Consider the following 17,918-nt stretch of genomic DNA (forward strand, 5'->3'; position numbering starts at 1 on the left):
TACCATCTGTTTGGGGAGATTTCCTCTGGTCTCCCAGCACAGCCCAGTCACTCTAGCATTTATTAGCCCCGAAAAGAAAAGAAAAACAAAAATGTTCTGGATGGATGGCCAATGCTAAACGAAATCTGTCTGGAAGGAAACCATCAGAGATCCAGCCAGAAAACACAAAACAAAACAAAAAAAAACATGAGAAATAATGATGAAAGAGGGATTAAGCTGGTTTAAACCACGCCGCATTCAGCATGACAATCAACGAATTGAAATTTAATGAGTTTGTGAGTGATGTGTAAATGAGAGCTTACGGAGAAGACATAGTCACAGCAGATGTAGCTGGAATGCAACTGACAACTACTGAATTGATCATTTATTACTGATCATGTTCGAAAACAAGCCAGTCAAAGTTCCAGTTCCGGGTTCCTGATCGGGTCACGGAGGAAAACCACAAAGGTCGGTCAAGCCAGCTGGATGTGGCACTGCTCGGAGATCCTAACCTCGTCACAAGAAATGCCGACTCCACGCGTTATCTGACTAGATTTGGCAGCACGCCGGATTGAAGATAAACAAGGTTTTAACAGCCTAATACCCTTGAGAGCGTTCCCACTCCCACTGTGGCGTGTGTCTACTTCACGTCCAAATATAAATCTAGGAGTGCGTTGCAGTAAAACGACGTGAATATCGGTCCTGGTCTAAATATATACTACCGCTTCTTATCTCATGCCATTGTGAGCGGGGGTTACAAACTATGTCAAATATGCACCTCTGTTATCAAGTACTGCTTAATATAATCTATTTAAGTTAATCAGTGATGAGTCCTGGCTCTTTTCGGACATTCTCAAAGAGAGGAATGTGATGAGATCAAGGCTACTGTGAGCATTCAAGTAAACTCTTCGACTGAACTACTATCAGGTAAAAAAAAAAACCTCATGAGGACACATACTGTATATTGCTGGAACAGGCATTCATTCCCTTATCCTGACTCAGTCCTGTGCTGTTCCCATACATAATTTTTATATAAGTAAGGCTTTATCTGCCACCTGTTCCTTGGCCTTGACGTGGTCGGGGTTGTCCTCACAGTGCAGTTCAATTTGTTCTCGTCCATGCTCAGGAGCTGGGGACCTCTGTGACACCCATCAGCCCATTCAGTACGATGAAAAAAAAAAAAAAAAAGATATTACATTAACTCTCACCCACACTCTGCTCATCTTTCTTTGGCTGACATCACCGCTTCTCTCCGCGAGGACGAAACGGTCTGCTCCTTTCTAACCTTTCTCTTTCACTCGCTCCGTATTCCCTCGGCCTCCTTGTCGTCACTTTTGACCCGTCGCCGGATCGCTATCCCGACGAAATCTGGCGCCCACGCGGAACGTCATTAACCTCCGTCCATATCAATTCTTTTTACTTCTCATTTCCCTCCTTTCAAAAAGAGACCTCGCTTCTGTCCAAACACAACATCTTAGCGCCGAGGACGCCTTTGTTCCGCTGGAAGCCAACGGCCAGACTTTACATTTGAAGAAAGGTTTTCATATTCAGTTGAACCCTCTCGTGGTGGAGAGGGTGATGTATTCATAATGGATCGCGGCCTCTTCGGCGTGCACTCAAGACCCTCTTCTTGCCTCCAAATTGAACCAAGTCAATCAAAGTCAAGATTAAAGTGTATGTCGTCTCTCATTTTATGACCCTTCTTTGGTTCCTTTCATCTCCACTCCTTTTCCATCTACCTAGATCTCCTTCTTTTCTACATTAGGCTTCCATCTTCTTCGGTCTCTTCATCTTCCGCTGCACTCTTTGATCCGTGATCATGTTTACAGGGAAGTTTTCACCATTGCAGGAAAGTTTTCACCTCGGTTTCAACCTCTTCCCCTTCTCTCCGATGGAGGTTCTCTAGAGGTTACCATCAGTCTCAAAGAGTACCAAGTCCTTTTTGCCGAGTTTCATTTACCAATCGCTGGAGCAGGAGCCCACTGATATTCTCATTATGGCTTCTACATGTCAAAAAGGTCCTGTTCTGCTCTGTTCTGTTACACACACTTGCCGTCCAGTTAGATTTGGGGAACACACACTTGGCCAATTGGATTTGGGGATCACACACTACCTGAGTTCAAGCGCCACACAACCCCCAATCTCATGAAAACATTAACACTAACATTAACTTACAACACACAAACAAGACAAACTCTCAGTTCTCATTGGCTATTGCTGATCTCTGTTCACATTTCAGTCATTGACCGGCTAACACTACAGGAGGACACCTGCAGATTCCAGTAATAAAATCAAACATGTTTGAAATAACGGTGATGGTACCGCCTGGATGGGGAGGCAAGAAATAAAACTTCACACACTGCAAGATCATCGGAACAATCAGCCTACTTGGCCCGATCTTGATGATCAGTTGTGATGCCAAATTGTGGCTATAATCAGCCTAAAAGTCGTGCAGTGTGTCCTAAGCTTTAAGGTCTGGAAAGTTTAAAGGCTTGGTTTCATGTGTGCTATTCCATCCTCCTAAAATGTCCTTTTGTGAGGATGTAATTACGCTCGTATCTGGATTTAGTTTAATAATGCAGAGAGGGATAAGCTGTTTTCATTTTCTTGAGCACAAAAAGGTGCACAGACAGGAGATGGATTCACTTCAGCAGGGTGAACTCAGTGGGGTCCTGGCTAAAAATAGTCGTGGATGTGAATGCTGATTGAAGCCAGTAGACGTGGAACTGCAATCAGATGCGCGGCTTGTTCTCACACTCAGCCGTGTTTCTTTTTAACCTTTATTTATCCAGCAAACGTCAAATGAGCACCATGCTCTCTTTTCCATTAATGTCCTGCTTCATATTCACACAGCTCTACACATTCACACAGAGAGCTGCCCAGTACAACCACAGTCTTCTACTGTTGACTCGACTCCACTGGAGCAGTTGGGGATTAAGTGCCTTGTTCAAGGGCAATTCAACAGTGCTTATTGAGTGAGAGGAGAATGTTCCTCATTCACCTTCCCCACTCACATTTCCCCTGCCTGTCCCGCAATTCGAATCGATGACCTTCTGGGCCAAAAGCCTTTAGGCTACAGCTGCTGGGAGTGATGCAATCCCCAGTCTTGAATCCACTGAGCCCAAGGGAGAGAAAACATGAGAAAGACGGGGGGGGGGGGGGGGGGAGGTGAGGAACGAGAGAGACAAAACAAGACAGCGCATTTCCACCAAGAGCGTCACTAACAAACAAGCTGTGGAGGGGTCGACGCCTTTTCCGCAGTTCCGACAGCTTTTCACCTCCGGTATTGATGTACAATATGTGTGTACTATACTGGCATCAGGGAAGAGTTATTACCTACACAGTCCAGATAGTGTCCCTCTGAGACATGCAGCATCTTCAGTACACTCCATTAGTGATGTGGCAAGAAGGGAGAACCTCAGGGAGCAGCTTTACCAACATAGGGTCATCATTAGGAAAAAGCTCTCTGGACATTATAAACTAGTCTCAAAATGTTGGTTTAATGTTGTTAACAGTTTGTCTAAATGGATTCCATATAGTTCATGACTAAGTCACTGTGCAGATCAAGAAGAAAAAGTGAAAGCTCTCATTACGCTTATACAAACATGGAATACAAATAGCAGCTCCTGCTTTGAAGATGTGTAGGTGTGTGTGTGTGTGTGTGTGTGTGTGTGTGTGTGTGTGTGTGTGTGTGTGTGTGTGTGTGTGTGTGTGTGTGTGTTTACTAGTCATTAGATACAGAGTCTTATGTAAGCCATTCATGTGCCAACCCCCTCCGGGACGCTTGCGCTACTGCTAAACTCATTAACACAAAATAGGAGTGAGTACAGGCAGAGGTTAGGTATGACTCTTCCAAGATGCTTTCAGCTGGAGCAGTGTTGTTCAGTGTTTTGCGGTGCTTCCCCGCTTGAACCTCACTAAAAAGAATAATTTGCACTAAGAACCTTCATTATATGCAGCACACGTACGTCCTACTCCCCTGGCTCATTTCTTTTTCACCTCAGTGGGACTGACTTGCATTCACATTAGGTAAGAACTACCTGTTTTTTTTTTTTTTTCCAAGGACAAAGCACAATGCAGGAGGAAACTCCCCGAATCTAGCCACTCGTGGGATGGAACAGACTTACATGAATGCTTAATACAAATCAGGGTTGGTGTTTTGGAGGTGCTCGTGAAGGGATGACCCATTGGTCATCAACGCATTCACACTCCACCCTTGCTTAGGGGTGAACACACAGCTCCAAAGTTCAGAGGGTGATGCCACGAAAAATAACGACCTCCCTCTTCCCATCCAAACAGAAAGAAAGAAAGTGCAAAGAGCTAGAGGACAGAGAATTAGAGAAACAGAAACACAAATGTATATAAAATGTAATAAAAGTATGAAAGAGTAACAAAACATGAGAGGGACAGAGAGGGCCTAACCTGTTCTCAGACACACCAGCAGAGGGATTCATTAAAAGGCAGAGGAGAGCACCTCTGGGTGCTGCCGTCTGTAGACTGGAGCACCCGGTCCGTCCGTCTGGCAGACAAAGCGGCCCTAATTAAAGCACCCCCGCTGTCCCTCAAGTGGCTGGCCTACTTCGCTAAATGAGGATTTAGACTGAAGCCCAAGGGGAATACTCCAATTTATCCCTGTGTTTGAACGGATGGGGAGAGACAGCAGCCGGGTTGCGTGGCTTCGATCAAAGACCGGTTCGGAGGCACCGGCTCAGGCTTACCTGCTGTAGCTACGCGGAGGGATTCAAAGTGGCAGATACACAGGGTGCGACGGATATGGGTAAGGGGAGTACCGATATTTTTGAATTGAAGCTGCCAATAGACATTATTTTATGCTTGTATTCCAAAATTTTAAGAGTTCTATTCCAACGTGTTCCAAATAAAATCCTTGGGGAAACACTGAACACTTGTAATTTAAGTGTTCAGTGTTTCCCCAAGGATTTTATTGTTTGTAGGGTTTGTAGTGACCAATTCTACAATGAAAATGGATGTGGATGACGCTGACTGGTTCATATCAAACTTTTAATAAAAGGCAATTCATCTTCCCTCCGGCATTCATATGCATTCTTCCCACTCTCTGCTCCTCATTTGCCTGCTGAGGGGACAACAACCATTTTTTTGTTCCTGAATCAACTCTCTCTTTTTGCTTAATTTTTAGCCATGTATTTCCTGTATTTCCTATGCAGCCCTTGCGCTCTCAAGGGAGTTGATGACAGATGTGGAAATGGAAAGTAGCACCATTCACCCTGATTATGGAAGAAAAAAAAGCAGAAAAGTGACAGAAATTGGGACATTTTAGTTAGGGCGAAATATCCGTTTGATGATATATCAGACTGATACTGGGAGATATCAGTCAGCCAGTGCCCTCCAACTCCAATATGAAAGAGGTTCCTCCCTACTCAATATGTTTTGTTTTTTAATATCAGTAGTCTGAGTAGAGAAATCATTCCAGTTTGTGGGAGGATTTCACTCAACAGTCTGTAAAACCTGCAATAAAACCTGCCTCACCCTGCCTTAAGCTGTTAACACAACTATTTAATTAATCTGGCTTTCAGTGGAGAGTTTTAGTGTCCCATGATGGTCTAAATGCTGTTTCAGAGGCTTTGCCACCCTGACAAGAATACATTTTTGGGGGGAAAATGCTAACTTTTCAATCCAAAAGCCTTCAAAAACCCATATCGGTCTCACCTTAGCGTTAGCCAACTGATAAAATGAACAAAGAAAGATAGAGGAAGGGAAAACTGAACGGTTGAGGACAAATCTGACGTGAGAGACGTTTCATTTTTTAGTGTTGGCGTTGATGAAAACAGGTTGATCCATCAAAGCTTAAAACTAAGACTCGACTTCAGAGGGACTGATTCGCAAATCCACAGAGATCCATCCAGCCTTATTATTCCTGATGAGAGGAGACAAAGCAACTAATCAATATTGATGAGGGCGCCTCGTCTGGGCTTTGATTGAGTGGGTGATAGCCGACAAATCGGCTTACCACCAGCCGATGCATTTCATCATCAAACAATCGATACCTGCCATCTGCTGCCTAACAACTGGATAGTTAAATAAGAAAGATTTTGACATGTATCTGAGTAAATATTAGACGCAATACAGAGACACACTGCAGAAATATTGATCTTAATAAGTCATTTAGTCTAATATTGAGTCTTAAACACTTCCAATCCAAGTCAATGTGTGAAGAATTTTCTTGAAATTCACGATACTGACACTCGTTTTAAGAAAATTCTCAACACAGGTGAAACTGCATTGGAAACAAGTGAAAATGAATCTCACCGCATTGTCAGAATTTGCCACCTGGTTTAATAAAAAAAAAGGATTTTAACACGGATTATGAGACTAAATGACTTGTTAAGATGGACATTTTCTCTGAAATGATACAATCCCATCTGCGAATCGGTTTGTCAACTTCGGCATCTCATGAATGCCGTTCGACTGCACGCGTTTCAGCTTGTGTTTGTCTCATCGTGCATATTTCATGCTGTTCATGCTCCCTTAGTTTCTCTCCTTCTCCATTCTTTCTCCCCCCCCCCCCCACCCCCCCCCCCACCCCTCATCTCTCTTTCACTTCTCGATGTCTTGGACACGGTCGGCTAGCGCAGAAATGGAAATAACACAAATTAGTCTAGAAGAAAAACCCAGCGAATGAGAAGTCTCTTGCCAGTTGACTGATGGGGGATATTAGGCAGCCAGATATGAAAATACCTTTTGTCAGGGAGCGGGGAGTCCTCCGCTCCCTCTGACAATTGATCTATTAAAAAGGCAGCCTGATTTCTCTCGGTTATTCATGCTCCCTCTCTTCTCTCTAATGAGATATTTTTAGCCCACCTTGTGCGGCCGTGCATCAGTTACAAGAAAAGGAGGGGGGGGGGAGGGGGTTGAGATGCATTGAAAAAACATACAAACACATACAAACACTGCAAAATCCGATCCGGGCAGTGAAAGGGTTACAGGGCCTTTAAGTCTCAGCTGAATGAAACACACAGAGGGCTTCTGCTCATGCGCAAATCCATTCAGATTGACCAGGCATAGATGTAAACAGAGTAAAAAAAAAAAAAAAAACAGAAAGGCAAGGAGATAAAAAAACCAAAAAAAAAAACCCCCCTCCATCTGTTTTCCCCCTAGTGAGAGACACTCTGTGGCTGTGACTCAGGCCACACAGCAAAACAGAAACACTACGGCTTTATGTGGAGTGCCTGTATTTTTAGTATGGGTGGCCCCAGCTGGAATCACACCCTAGACACTAAAAGTTACAGTGGTAACTTTATTTGTAGGCCACTTTTCTACTACGGGGTTTTTCACGACCGAGGCACAGTAAAAGACAGCAAAAAAACAACAAGGCATACAGTAAACAGACCCGTTCTGGGCCAGTCACTAACAAATATGTAAGCTTGTTCTGACCTGTCATTGCCCTGGGGACTCCTTGTTGTCATGGCACCGGTGTCGGTGTCTTACGTCTTGTGTCATATTGAGTGGTATGTGCATGAGCCACATCTGCCGCGCGTTCTCACACTCAAACTCAGACCTGCTCTTGTATGCCTGTCACCATAAACAATTATTTTCCTTCCCATCATTTACACCAGGAAGTAGACTGGAATTCTGAATCTGTTTGACAACCAGAGGGAGAGTTAGTTAGGGCGACAAAGCCTTACATTAACAGCTCCTTTCTTTAAGTATAGCATGAAATCTACAATTCTCATTGCACTGGACCTTTAAGTTGCCAGATTTTTTTTAATGGAACGGTGATATTCTCACAAGGGCTGAACGATTTTGAAAAAATATCTAATTGCGATTATTTTGACTGATATTGCAATTGCGATATGATTTGCGATATTAGAGGGAATGATCATTTTTACATCATTATTCTCATTTTCATTGAAAAACGTATTAAAATGATTATGGTGTGATTTTTGCGGGGATCTGTACCAAACAAAGATGTTTTCTTAAGTCTGTAGAATATGATGTGTAGGCCAGGACATCTCTGCAGCACCACAATATTTCATTTAAAATGGTATTTTGACACATTTCGCCTTTTAACAAATATTGCGCTTCCTGCGATTTGAAAATTGCAGTAGGCTCTATTGCGATTTCGATAGAATTTCGATTAATTGTTCAGCCCTAGTTCTCACCATACGACAGAGAATGGCACGTATCAGGGCTGCATCTATACTCAGCCATTACACTTACTCACATGGGTGGGTTGAATGAACGAATGATACTAAATTGGTGTGAAATATAAGTGTAGCCAGCCTGGGATCGCTGACAACAGCAATCAGGGTTATGAGACGGAGTTTTAGCACAAGAGACAAGACAAATTAAGTGAAGGGAGAGACACGAGGAAATCCTCTAAGGGGGGGGGGGGGGGGGGGCTGAGTCATTACTTAGGCTATGCTTGTGTCAACAGGCTTGTATGAAATAGTTCGCCCCCGTCATCCGAGGTCAGTCAGCCAGGACCCGGGGGATGAGCTGCAGTAGGGGACAGAGGCAGATGACAAGACAGTCTAAAATATCATTTCTAGACTGTTTCCCTTTGTGTTGTTATGTCTCTTTTCCAACACACACACACACACACCCACACACACACACCCACACACTCCTCTGATTCCCCACATTTGTCCCTTTATCCCTCTCTTTCATGTCTGGTCTTAGCAGGGCAGTGTGTAAATGGCTTGGTGAGCCTCTGACATTAGCTGCTAAGCCCATCGCTGGCACCGCACACCTCTGATGGGCCACTTTATTTATACACTATCCAATGTGTGTGTGTGTGTGTGTGTGTGTGTGTGTGTGTGTGTGTGGAAGGGGAAGGGGGGGGGAGTGGAGGTCTCGTTGAACCAGTCTGGATATAAACCACAGGGTCAAGGGTCAGGTCATCACCCCTGTCACCGGGCTTACGGTTGACATAAAAAGCAGTTGGGACCTAAGTTAGGCATGTGGAGCTATGGGTTATGTGTGTATTGGTATGTGTGTGTGTGTGTGTGTGTGTGTGTGTGTGTGTGTGTGTGTGTGACTGACGAAGACAACTTACAGGGCTCAATGCAGTTAAATGAAGCCAGGGAGACAGCAGAGTGCACCAAAAATGGCCTATTTGACATTCAGCACAATGTGAAGCATTGTTCTTTGTGTGGCTTAATGTGATTCATAGAAGACTCTGACAGCATCATTTACATGCGCAATTAACAGAAGAAAAGCTGGAATATACTTTGACGCCTGTGTCACCCCGCAGACTATGTTTAGCTCTCCCATCTCTTTTGTTTCCATGGGAATGAAGAGTTCACAGTGTGCCGCCGAGGCCGCGGGTATTTTCCAGAGGCAACAGACGAATCGGTCAGGGCCTAAACCACAGCGAGCTTTTCCACAGCCTGGTGGGTTTGTCAAGTGATCATTTCCACTCCGCCGCATCCAAGTGTCACTAGGTCTGCCTTTAACCACTGCCCTAGTTTCCCCCCCCCCACCCCCCCCCCCTGTACACAGGCCTACACTGACACAGAAAACAGGCTTTCAGTTCACTACATCTGGATAGTGTTTTAGTTGCATGTTCTGCAAACATCCCAGGGTTAGGACTTTTATTTTGAAAGGAGAGCTGTGAGATTGGGAATAAACATCAGCTTATCACTTCCAACATGTTTATCCCCCTCAGTAAAGCCAGAGGGAAAATCTTTGGAGAAGCAACATCCCCTGGGGGTTTTGGGGAAATGTAGTCTTACTTTTGAGAAACACTAGCACTAACAATACCACTGGTGTGAGATAGAGGCTACCAATCGTCTCCACCATGATCTCATTTGTTCATGGTAATTATACCAAGGTATCCGAGGTTGATGTTTCAGAATGCTACATGTAGCACCTTTAAATAAGCATTCAACAAAGCACAGCATCAGCGCCTTTTTAACAAATACATTATACATGCATTTTACCCAAGCAGCCATACAGTACCATCAGTGTGTAAGTTTTTAATATGGGTCGCCTCACTGAGAATCAAACCCCTTAGTGTCATGCTCTACCCATTATTGAGCTACTCAAACTCAAAAATAGCCAGTGAAACTTCAAGCATGGATCAATTTAGATGTGTGAAAAATTATATTTAGATGTGTGAAAAATTATATTTAGATGTGTGAAAAATTATATTTAGATGTGTGAAAAATTTGTCACAGTAGACATGAGAAACCATTCAACTGTAAGATATTTGATTAATACATTTGAGAGGTACAACATTTACTGTAATAATGTTGTGAAAACCAATACTAGTGTGCACAAAGATTAAACACCCAGCAGTCATGACATCTCGACAGGATTCAGTCAGAGTGGAGGTTGCACCCTAAGGAGTCACACCATCTAACGTGGCTTTGAATCCAAGCTGTGTCCCATCTACAGATCAATGGCCCACTTCCAAGTTCCCCTGGGTGGAGAGGTGACCTTGTAATGTGCCTGCCTGTGTTTTAATATATTCTGACAGGACACTCTAAGTGATGGTACAAATACATGCTGACAGGATACTACAAGTACAAATGGAGGCTTAGCGTACAAATATTCAAAACAAGATGCCGGTGTAGTGATATGTGCCCCGTAAGCTGTATTCAGACGCTACGGCAAGAACTTATCCTCAACGTCAAGGCAGATGAATTAGCACCAAAGATCGCTCCTGCCCACAAACAGATCATGCGATCATAACTCTGCGAGTACAGATTTCAAGTTGGCCTTAAAAGTTTGTCTCCGGTACATCACTTTGCAGTGGAACCGGCGTGCCGAGAGAAGGGTAATACATCAGAAAGGATTGCCTTTGGTGTAGCACCAAGGTTTACGGCCACATAAACCCTCTCCAATAAGAGATGGATCTTCCCGTTTAGTATTTCTCATCACGCAGCAGCAGCAGTAGCAGCAGCAGCAGCGGTGTTGGCAGCGACTCCGGGGTTTCCCCTCATTGAAAGTGACCTTCAGTTCGGCCTGCCTGCTTCTATATCCGTCTCTCTGCCGCTCTGTCAGTCTATCTGCCCGTCTGTCGATGTGCACCTTCGGGCCCATCTTTTCTCTGTCTCTCCCGCATTTGTCATTTGAAAGCCCTGTCACCCTGATTTTCACATTTCACAAAGCTGCAATATGACATTTTTTGACATCAGTCTGCATCTGTCTGTGACCCTGTGTGTGCATGTCATAGATAGATAGATAGATAGATAGATAGTTTATTAGCCACACGACCAAGGCAGACACTCCACATATTATCGTGAAACAATACAGTGATACAATAGCAGAAACATATTACACACAGCCACATACATTAGGTGCATGGTATGAATGCCAGTAGTGAGTAAGGAGGGGACTAAAGGGAGGAGTTCAGAGTCCCTTAACCCTCCATTCGCCTGAAATTGGCTTTTCGATGATGTTTGGCACGTTTGGCATTTGCTGTGGCCGTGGCTAGTGGTGAGCTGGGTTGCGGCTATCAAGGTGAGGCTAGCGGCCACAGAGCAGGGAGGTTATAGCAACAAAACCCCTGGAAGAAAGCAGTAAGAAAAGAAAGAACAGACAAGCTAAACATACGGCAGACAAGACCCGTTCAAAAACACTGACATCGATATTGGTTTGAATTGCGTTTGCCAGCGTTTGCCGTCTGCTAGATGCTGTTTCATTTAGTTTTAACTTGGATTGAAGGATTACATGCCCCTCTGTGAGTCGAGAAAGTTCTATGACCTTTACTGCTTATGAAACCCTTTAAAGTCCCCACTGGATCGACTCAAAAAATAACACGGTCGTCAAGGGAAAACGAGTCTGTTTTTCCTCGGTTGCTGAAAAGTTGGTTTTTCACCTTGTGCAAACAGCGGAGAGGTGATGCTGGCGAACACTCGCGTGGCCTCACACATCGCATGCACACACACCCATGTATGTGTACAGCTGCGTGCGCACACACACACACACACACGCACACACACACACACACGCACACACCATCTCCTCCTCTCCTCTTTCCATTTCACTTTCATTTTCTCCTTCAGGTGAGGAAGGCTCCAGTTCAATGAAGGGATTCGGCCAAAGCAATCTGAGTCTGGAATCAATCATGGACTCCCCTTGTATAAACACCTCCTTTCTCTCTCTCTCTCTCTCTCCCTCCTCTTTTCATCACTCTCATACCCCCCCCCCCCCCCCCTCCCTCGCCTCTGGAGCCGGGGCGCACCGCTAATAAGAAGCGAGAACCACAGTTTCCTCAATCAAGCTCCTCTCCTCGCGCTGGCTTTCGCTTTCTCCGGATGGGAGAACCGGCTAGAGGTTGAATTACTATTCGTTATATCAATCAGCGACAGAGAGTCGCAAAATGGAAATGTGTGTTTGCAGAACGTCGCCGATTATTACTTCAGATTTGTTTCTTTGCTTTTATTTCCTCTTGATTGTATTTCCCATTTTTATCTCTCCATAATGTATTTCACTTTTCTCGGTTTTTATGCCTTCCTGTGAAGCACTTTATAAACTCTGCTTTTAGATAATTGTTATACAGTTTATTATTAGTAGTAGTCTCTTCCTGACATGTCTCTCTCTTTTTTTAAAACCACTTTCACCCCTCCACTTCCCTCTTGTTCATGCAGCTGCTCTCATAGTTACCACTGCGAGGAAACCCCCCGTTTCCCCATAAGACACTGCCTCCGCTGCCTCAATCTGTGTGTGCAATCGCTTGTCTGTGGGCCTTTTCAAGCTTATCTCCCTTTGTGTGTGTGTGTGTGTGTGTATGTGTGTGTGTGTGTGTGTGTGTGTGTGTTGCGCGCTCTCCCATCAACCCATTAGGGCTTCGCGTGGGGATCAATCAGCGGTGCCACGTCCAGACAACGGGAGCCTCGGCCCACGCCGCCTTTCCGCGCGGCTGCCTTCCAGAGAAACAGATAATGATGGAGAGAGAGAGAGAGAATGAAAAAAAAAGGAAGAGAAAGAGGAGGAAAATAAAAGAATCCAGGCCTCTGCTTCCTGGACAGACGCTCCATTACGGAGCTGTAGCCCGGAGGGAAACACACAGACAAAAAAAAAAAAAGGTCACTAGGATGAGAGAACATGCATTTTTCTCGCCAACATATTGTCTGTTTTAAAGCCACAGAGGCCCGCATCGCCTCGTTTTGATGTGAAAGACGGCACTGTGAGTCACGTACAGCTCATCAGAAATCAGAGAGGTTTTTGCCTGATACCGGCAAATGACTCACTGAAGGAGCTGGCAGCCTCCTTCATGGCATTGCCACTCCACGTTGATGACTCTGGGTTATAAAAATGGAGGGAGAAACAAAAAAGAGCGAAAGCAAAAGAGCCTGAGGTCGGAGTAGTAAGAAGTGGTTAGCGTCGGGGCCGCCAGATGCAAACCCGCCACTGCTGAAATGACGGCGTGCAAAACTGGCGGAGGGGTGAGAAAACATTTGCACAGTCAAAAGGAGAGTGCGGCTGATGAGGAAGTCGGCTTGGAGAGGACTTGGGTAAATAAGGAACGGGTTTTTAGTCCCTAGCTGACCTTTTGCCACAGTCTCACCTCTTCCCATTGAGAATATGCCCTTCTACAAGCCTAAGCGCAACAAAAACATGCAAGCGTACGCAATAGCCCATCACCGCAGGCATCGTGGGTAAAATTCAGACGCCAGCCTCCCGCTCATCGCGCTCAGACTCAAACGTGGGCCGTCCAAAATCCCCCGTCAACCACCTCTGAACGTCTGCACCTCAGTGAAAACCTTGAAATTTTCCCGCTTTTCACGTTTTGGCCTGAAGTTTTACGTCAGTCTTTAATGGTTGAGCAAGACCTGCAACACCGATGCAACACCCACAGTGTGTTTTCAAGAATGCATGAGCTTCTACCCTGAAAAAAGTTCACGAAACCCCTGAGCTACAGCAAAGTCCCTGCATCAAATGTCATTTGCCACCCAAAATATCGACTACATTTCTAGTGACAAAGTGGAGCAATGACTGATGACTGACAAGATATTATTATCATTTGGTCCATGTGATAAATTATTAGAGCACCAAACTATCAGCTTAGAGGGAACAATGGTCCTGAATGCTCGGCTGATGTCATTTCTTTAGATATGGCTTCCAAATAAGTTCCCGAGTAGTTTCTGCTTGGTGTTTGCTTGTAATTATTAATGCTAAAAACTACAAATTTGCGTTTATTTCACAAGTGCCACACCTCGCCATACCCAGCTGCCACCCATGCTTTAGTAATCTTTGAAAAGCAGAGTACTGGAGATACCAGGTTTACAAGGTGGGATTCTGGACGAACAGCTATGCAAAAGGTAACAAAGCAGACACTCACCCCTGGCAGACAGCTTCTTAGTGTTGATTATTTTGGCAGCGTATTCCTGGCCGGTGGAAATCTTCATGCACCGCCTCACCACCGAGAAAGCACCTCTGTGGGACACAATGGAGTTTGGTTTTTGGTCATTTGGACATAGCAAGGTTTTGTCGCTGGGACACACGTATGAAAAGATTTCTGTTTTTGATTTGGTATTGAATTGTATGACTGGCTACACTGTATGTGGGGAGATAAAAGTAATACTGGTTAGAGTGAAACTTAGGATGACATTAGTCATCTTATACATTCTCTGACCCCCAGGAACCTCAAGAACCCCTGGAGCCTCCTCAAGAACCCCTGGAGCCTCCTCAAGAATCCCTGGAGCCTCCTCAAGAACCCCTGGAACCTCAAGGACCCCAGGGACCCCCTCAAGAACCCCTGGAGCCTCCTCAAGAACCCCTGGAGCCTCCTCAAGGACCCCTGGAACTCCTCAAGGACCCCCAGAACCCGCTCAAGGACCCCCGGAACCCCCTCAAAGGCCCCTGGACCCCCTATCAAAGACCCCTGGAACTTCCTCAAGGACCCCTGGAACTTCTTCAAGGACCCCTGAAACCCCTTCAAGAACCCCTGGAGTCTCCTCAAGAACCCCTGGAGGCTCCTCAAGGACCCCTGGAACCCCCTCAAGAACCCCCGTAGCCTCCTCAAGATCCCCTGGAAGCTCCTCAAGGACCCCTGGAACCTCCTCAAGGACCAAAGCTCCTCAAGGACCCCTGGAACCCCCTCAAAGACCCCTGGAACTTCCTCAAGGACCCCTGAAACTTCTTCAAGGACCCCTGAAACCCCCTAAAGGACCCCTGGAACCTCCTCAAGGATCTCTGCATCTCCTCAAGAACCCCTGAGAGCCTTGATCCCATTTTAAGAACCACTGGGTGGATGGATGGGCCATATTCCAAGCAACAAATAACTTCAGATTTACATTTACGACATTTAGATGCTGCTGTTATCCAGAGCCACTTACACTGAATGCAGCAGCAGAGTAAGCCTCAATAACAAGCAACTACAAAATAAGGAGGTCAAAGGTCAGAGTCTTGGTGCTCTTATGGTATTCTTGTGACCATAGAACAATCATGTAAGACTGCAGTGCTAGGTAAAGAAATAGAATAGAAGCGCTGAGGAAGGAGATAGAAGAGATTTTTTTTCTCTGATATCTGCCTCAGAGAAACTGGCACCACAGCAATTCAACCTTGATGCATTATTCTTCATTATAAAAGGTTATATAAATCAAAAATATACTTATGGATGCCTACTGATGTAAACACTGTTTATGTAACCTTGTTTCTCTTGTCTTTTTCTTCTCTTTGTCTTGATTGTGAAACACTTTGTAATGTTTGTTTTAGAAGAGTGCTCTACAGATAAAGTTAGCTATTATATTACTTTCACTTTCACTAAGTAAGTTCTCTTCTTCACATTAGCAAATGAGTGTCTCTGTGTAGATGATAGCAATATAACAGCCAGCGCTGGGGGTCTGAGTCCATTCTTAACCCCAAATCTGGCAAAAATGTGTTCAGATTACAAAAAAAGAAAGAAAAGTGTGAGGGTAAAGGTCTCTAGAAATAGTGCTGACTAACTGAGGAGTCAGAAAGTGACTAATTGTCTCCACCCATGGAGTGCTATGTTGCACTGGTAATAGGACACACACACCCCTTTAAATTTAAATTTATGTTATGATTTGCTATTTGCGATCTGCTATTATGATTTTCCTTGCATGAGCACACACTCATTAAATCCTCAGTAAGGGCAAAGTCCTTGCATCTAATTATCATTTGACACCAAGACTTCCAAACTCGTTAAATGACATTTTTGGGGATAAAGTGGAGCAATGATAGATGCATTTAATGGGTTAATGTGATATATTATTAGGCGTTGGTCACCAAGCTATGTCAGTTTATGTGATTTTTTTACATAAGGCTTTCAAATAAATTTCTGTCAGTTTCTGCTTGATGTTTTCTCTCTATTATAATGAAAAATAAACCTATAAAATCGAATATGAACTCACCTACACTAAGGTATGGAGTGCTACACCTTCCCATACCAAACTGAAGCTCATGTTTTATTGTGCATCTAAGTCTCTTTATAGCAAATAAAGAGGACAAGTGCGCATGACAGCTGTGTTTTCCAATTAAGACAGAACATTAAGTCATGAGTCCTTTGACACTACTGCTGGAAAACCCCAAATTTGCTGTCAATGTGGATACATTGTTGCGCGCGTGCACTACAGTCACCACTGAGGAATTTCAACCCTTCACATATCGGAAAAGGGGCGGTAACTTCTGCAAAAAAAGACAACCAAAACAACTCAAACGTTAGATTCAAATATTTAATTGCATGTAAAGATAGGCTACTGTTTCTAATCAAAGTCGAATTAGAGGAGCGCAGCATTTCACAGCAGGTGATTCAGAGTCAGCCAGGTAACAGGTTAGCCCCCGATACGTGCGGTTCTCTCGTATGACCTGTATGCGAAAGTCCATCCACAATTCTGGCATTTTAATGATTCCTTGCTTATCGGCAAAGATGCATACCAGGTAGAACACGACTTAAGACATTTAATAAATCAAGAGGAGTCATTCTTCAATTCGGCGTCCATCCAATGCACTATGCAGCACTTATTTAAATAAAATATCAACTTTTACAATTGGTTCGCCTGTTCTTCCCATAATGTTCCACCTCTAAAATGCACCGTGCTGGGCGGTAGGGAGCAGAGTGAACGAATTTAAAAAGTTGGCATATTAATGGAATAAAGTGCTCTTTGGTGGATTATATGCATGCCGAATTGACCAGAATACCGTCAGGATTAGCAGGAAGTCTTACAATATAGCTTCCGAGTATTTATGTTTGCCGATAACTAAGGTACCACTAAAGCGACAAAGTTTTGAATGGAGGTTTGCGTACCGCTATCTACACACAAGCCATATCGGGGCAGTAACAGGTAGGCTGAGGTTTCGGTGAGACTGAGCGTCGACAGTAAAGCACGGGGACATTTAAACTGCACTTTTACAAGAAAATTCCCCATAAAATATATTTTCAAATAAATATAACTTACTTTCCCAGCTCCTCGTACAGCTGGTACTCATCGGTAAACCTGGTGCAGGTCGTTGAAGCCATGGTAAAGGTGAATGAGAACAGGGGAGGACCGACTTGGGCAACTGGAAGCCTTGGTTGTTGCTATAATACTCTCCACAAATCCTTTTCCCCGTGTTTCCAAAAGTGGCACTTGTCGCTTTTCGGAAAAGACAATAATAATAAAAAAAACAAATTCAGAAATAATTTTTTAAGTATTCCTAAATACGGAAAATTCTGGCGTCGCTCCTCCTGGCTCCTGTTCCCACACCCTTGATACTCCTAGAGTTGACAGGAACGTCGCGACCTGCTGTTGTGCGTTTATCTCTATACCGACACTTGGATTATTTGACCAGTGTCAAGCGAGACATAATGTGGAATATAGGACTTCCGGTATTCGATTTCAAAATAAAATCCTTATTGACTGGCATGTTTATTGACTTGCTTTTTATGTAATTTGTTTGATTCTGCACGCTTTAAATCTTGTGTTGCTCCTTATGTTTGTTTGTTTTTTAATCTCGTTTCATTTTTGTTTGTTTATTTTTTTCCCATATTGTCTTTCATATTTTGTACC

General features: G+C 44.2%; 1 protein-coding gene across 1 annotated transcript in view; it reads right to left on the minus strand.

Annotated features, from left to right (window-relative positions):
* LOC139651078 (calcium/calmodulin-dependent protein kinase type II delta 1 chain-like) overlaps positions 1 to 17,645 on the minus strand; it is a gene marked incomplete at its 3' end in the record, with an annotated part of 50,425 nt that extends 32,780 nt beyond the window's left edge. Inside the window, exons 1-2 of the mRNA XM_071527923.1 lie at positions 17,328 to 17,645; positions 14,249 to 14,343 (exon numbers count right to left, since the gene is read on the minus strand). Coding sequence (XP_071384024.1) covers positions 14,249 to 14,343; positions 17,328 to 17,389 — 157 coding nt within the window. The remainder of the gene's footprint in view (positions 1 to 14,248; positions 14,344 to 17,327) is intronic.
* Positions 17,646 to 17,918: the final 273 nt, after the last annotated feature.

Source organism: Centroberyx affinis, unplaced genomic scaffold (genome assembly GCF_046629955.1).
Source record: "Centroberyx affinis isolate AG114_WGS23_722 - 3 ecotype Tasmania unplaced genomic scaffold, CSIRO-AGI_Caff_v1 ptg001589l_1, whole genome shotgun sequence".
In the NCBI taxonomy this organism is placed as follows: domain Eukaryota; kingdom Metazoa; phylum Chordata; class Actinopteri; order Beryciformes; family Berycidae; genus Centroberyx; species Centroberyx affinis.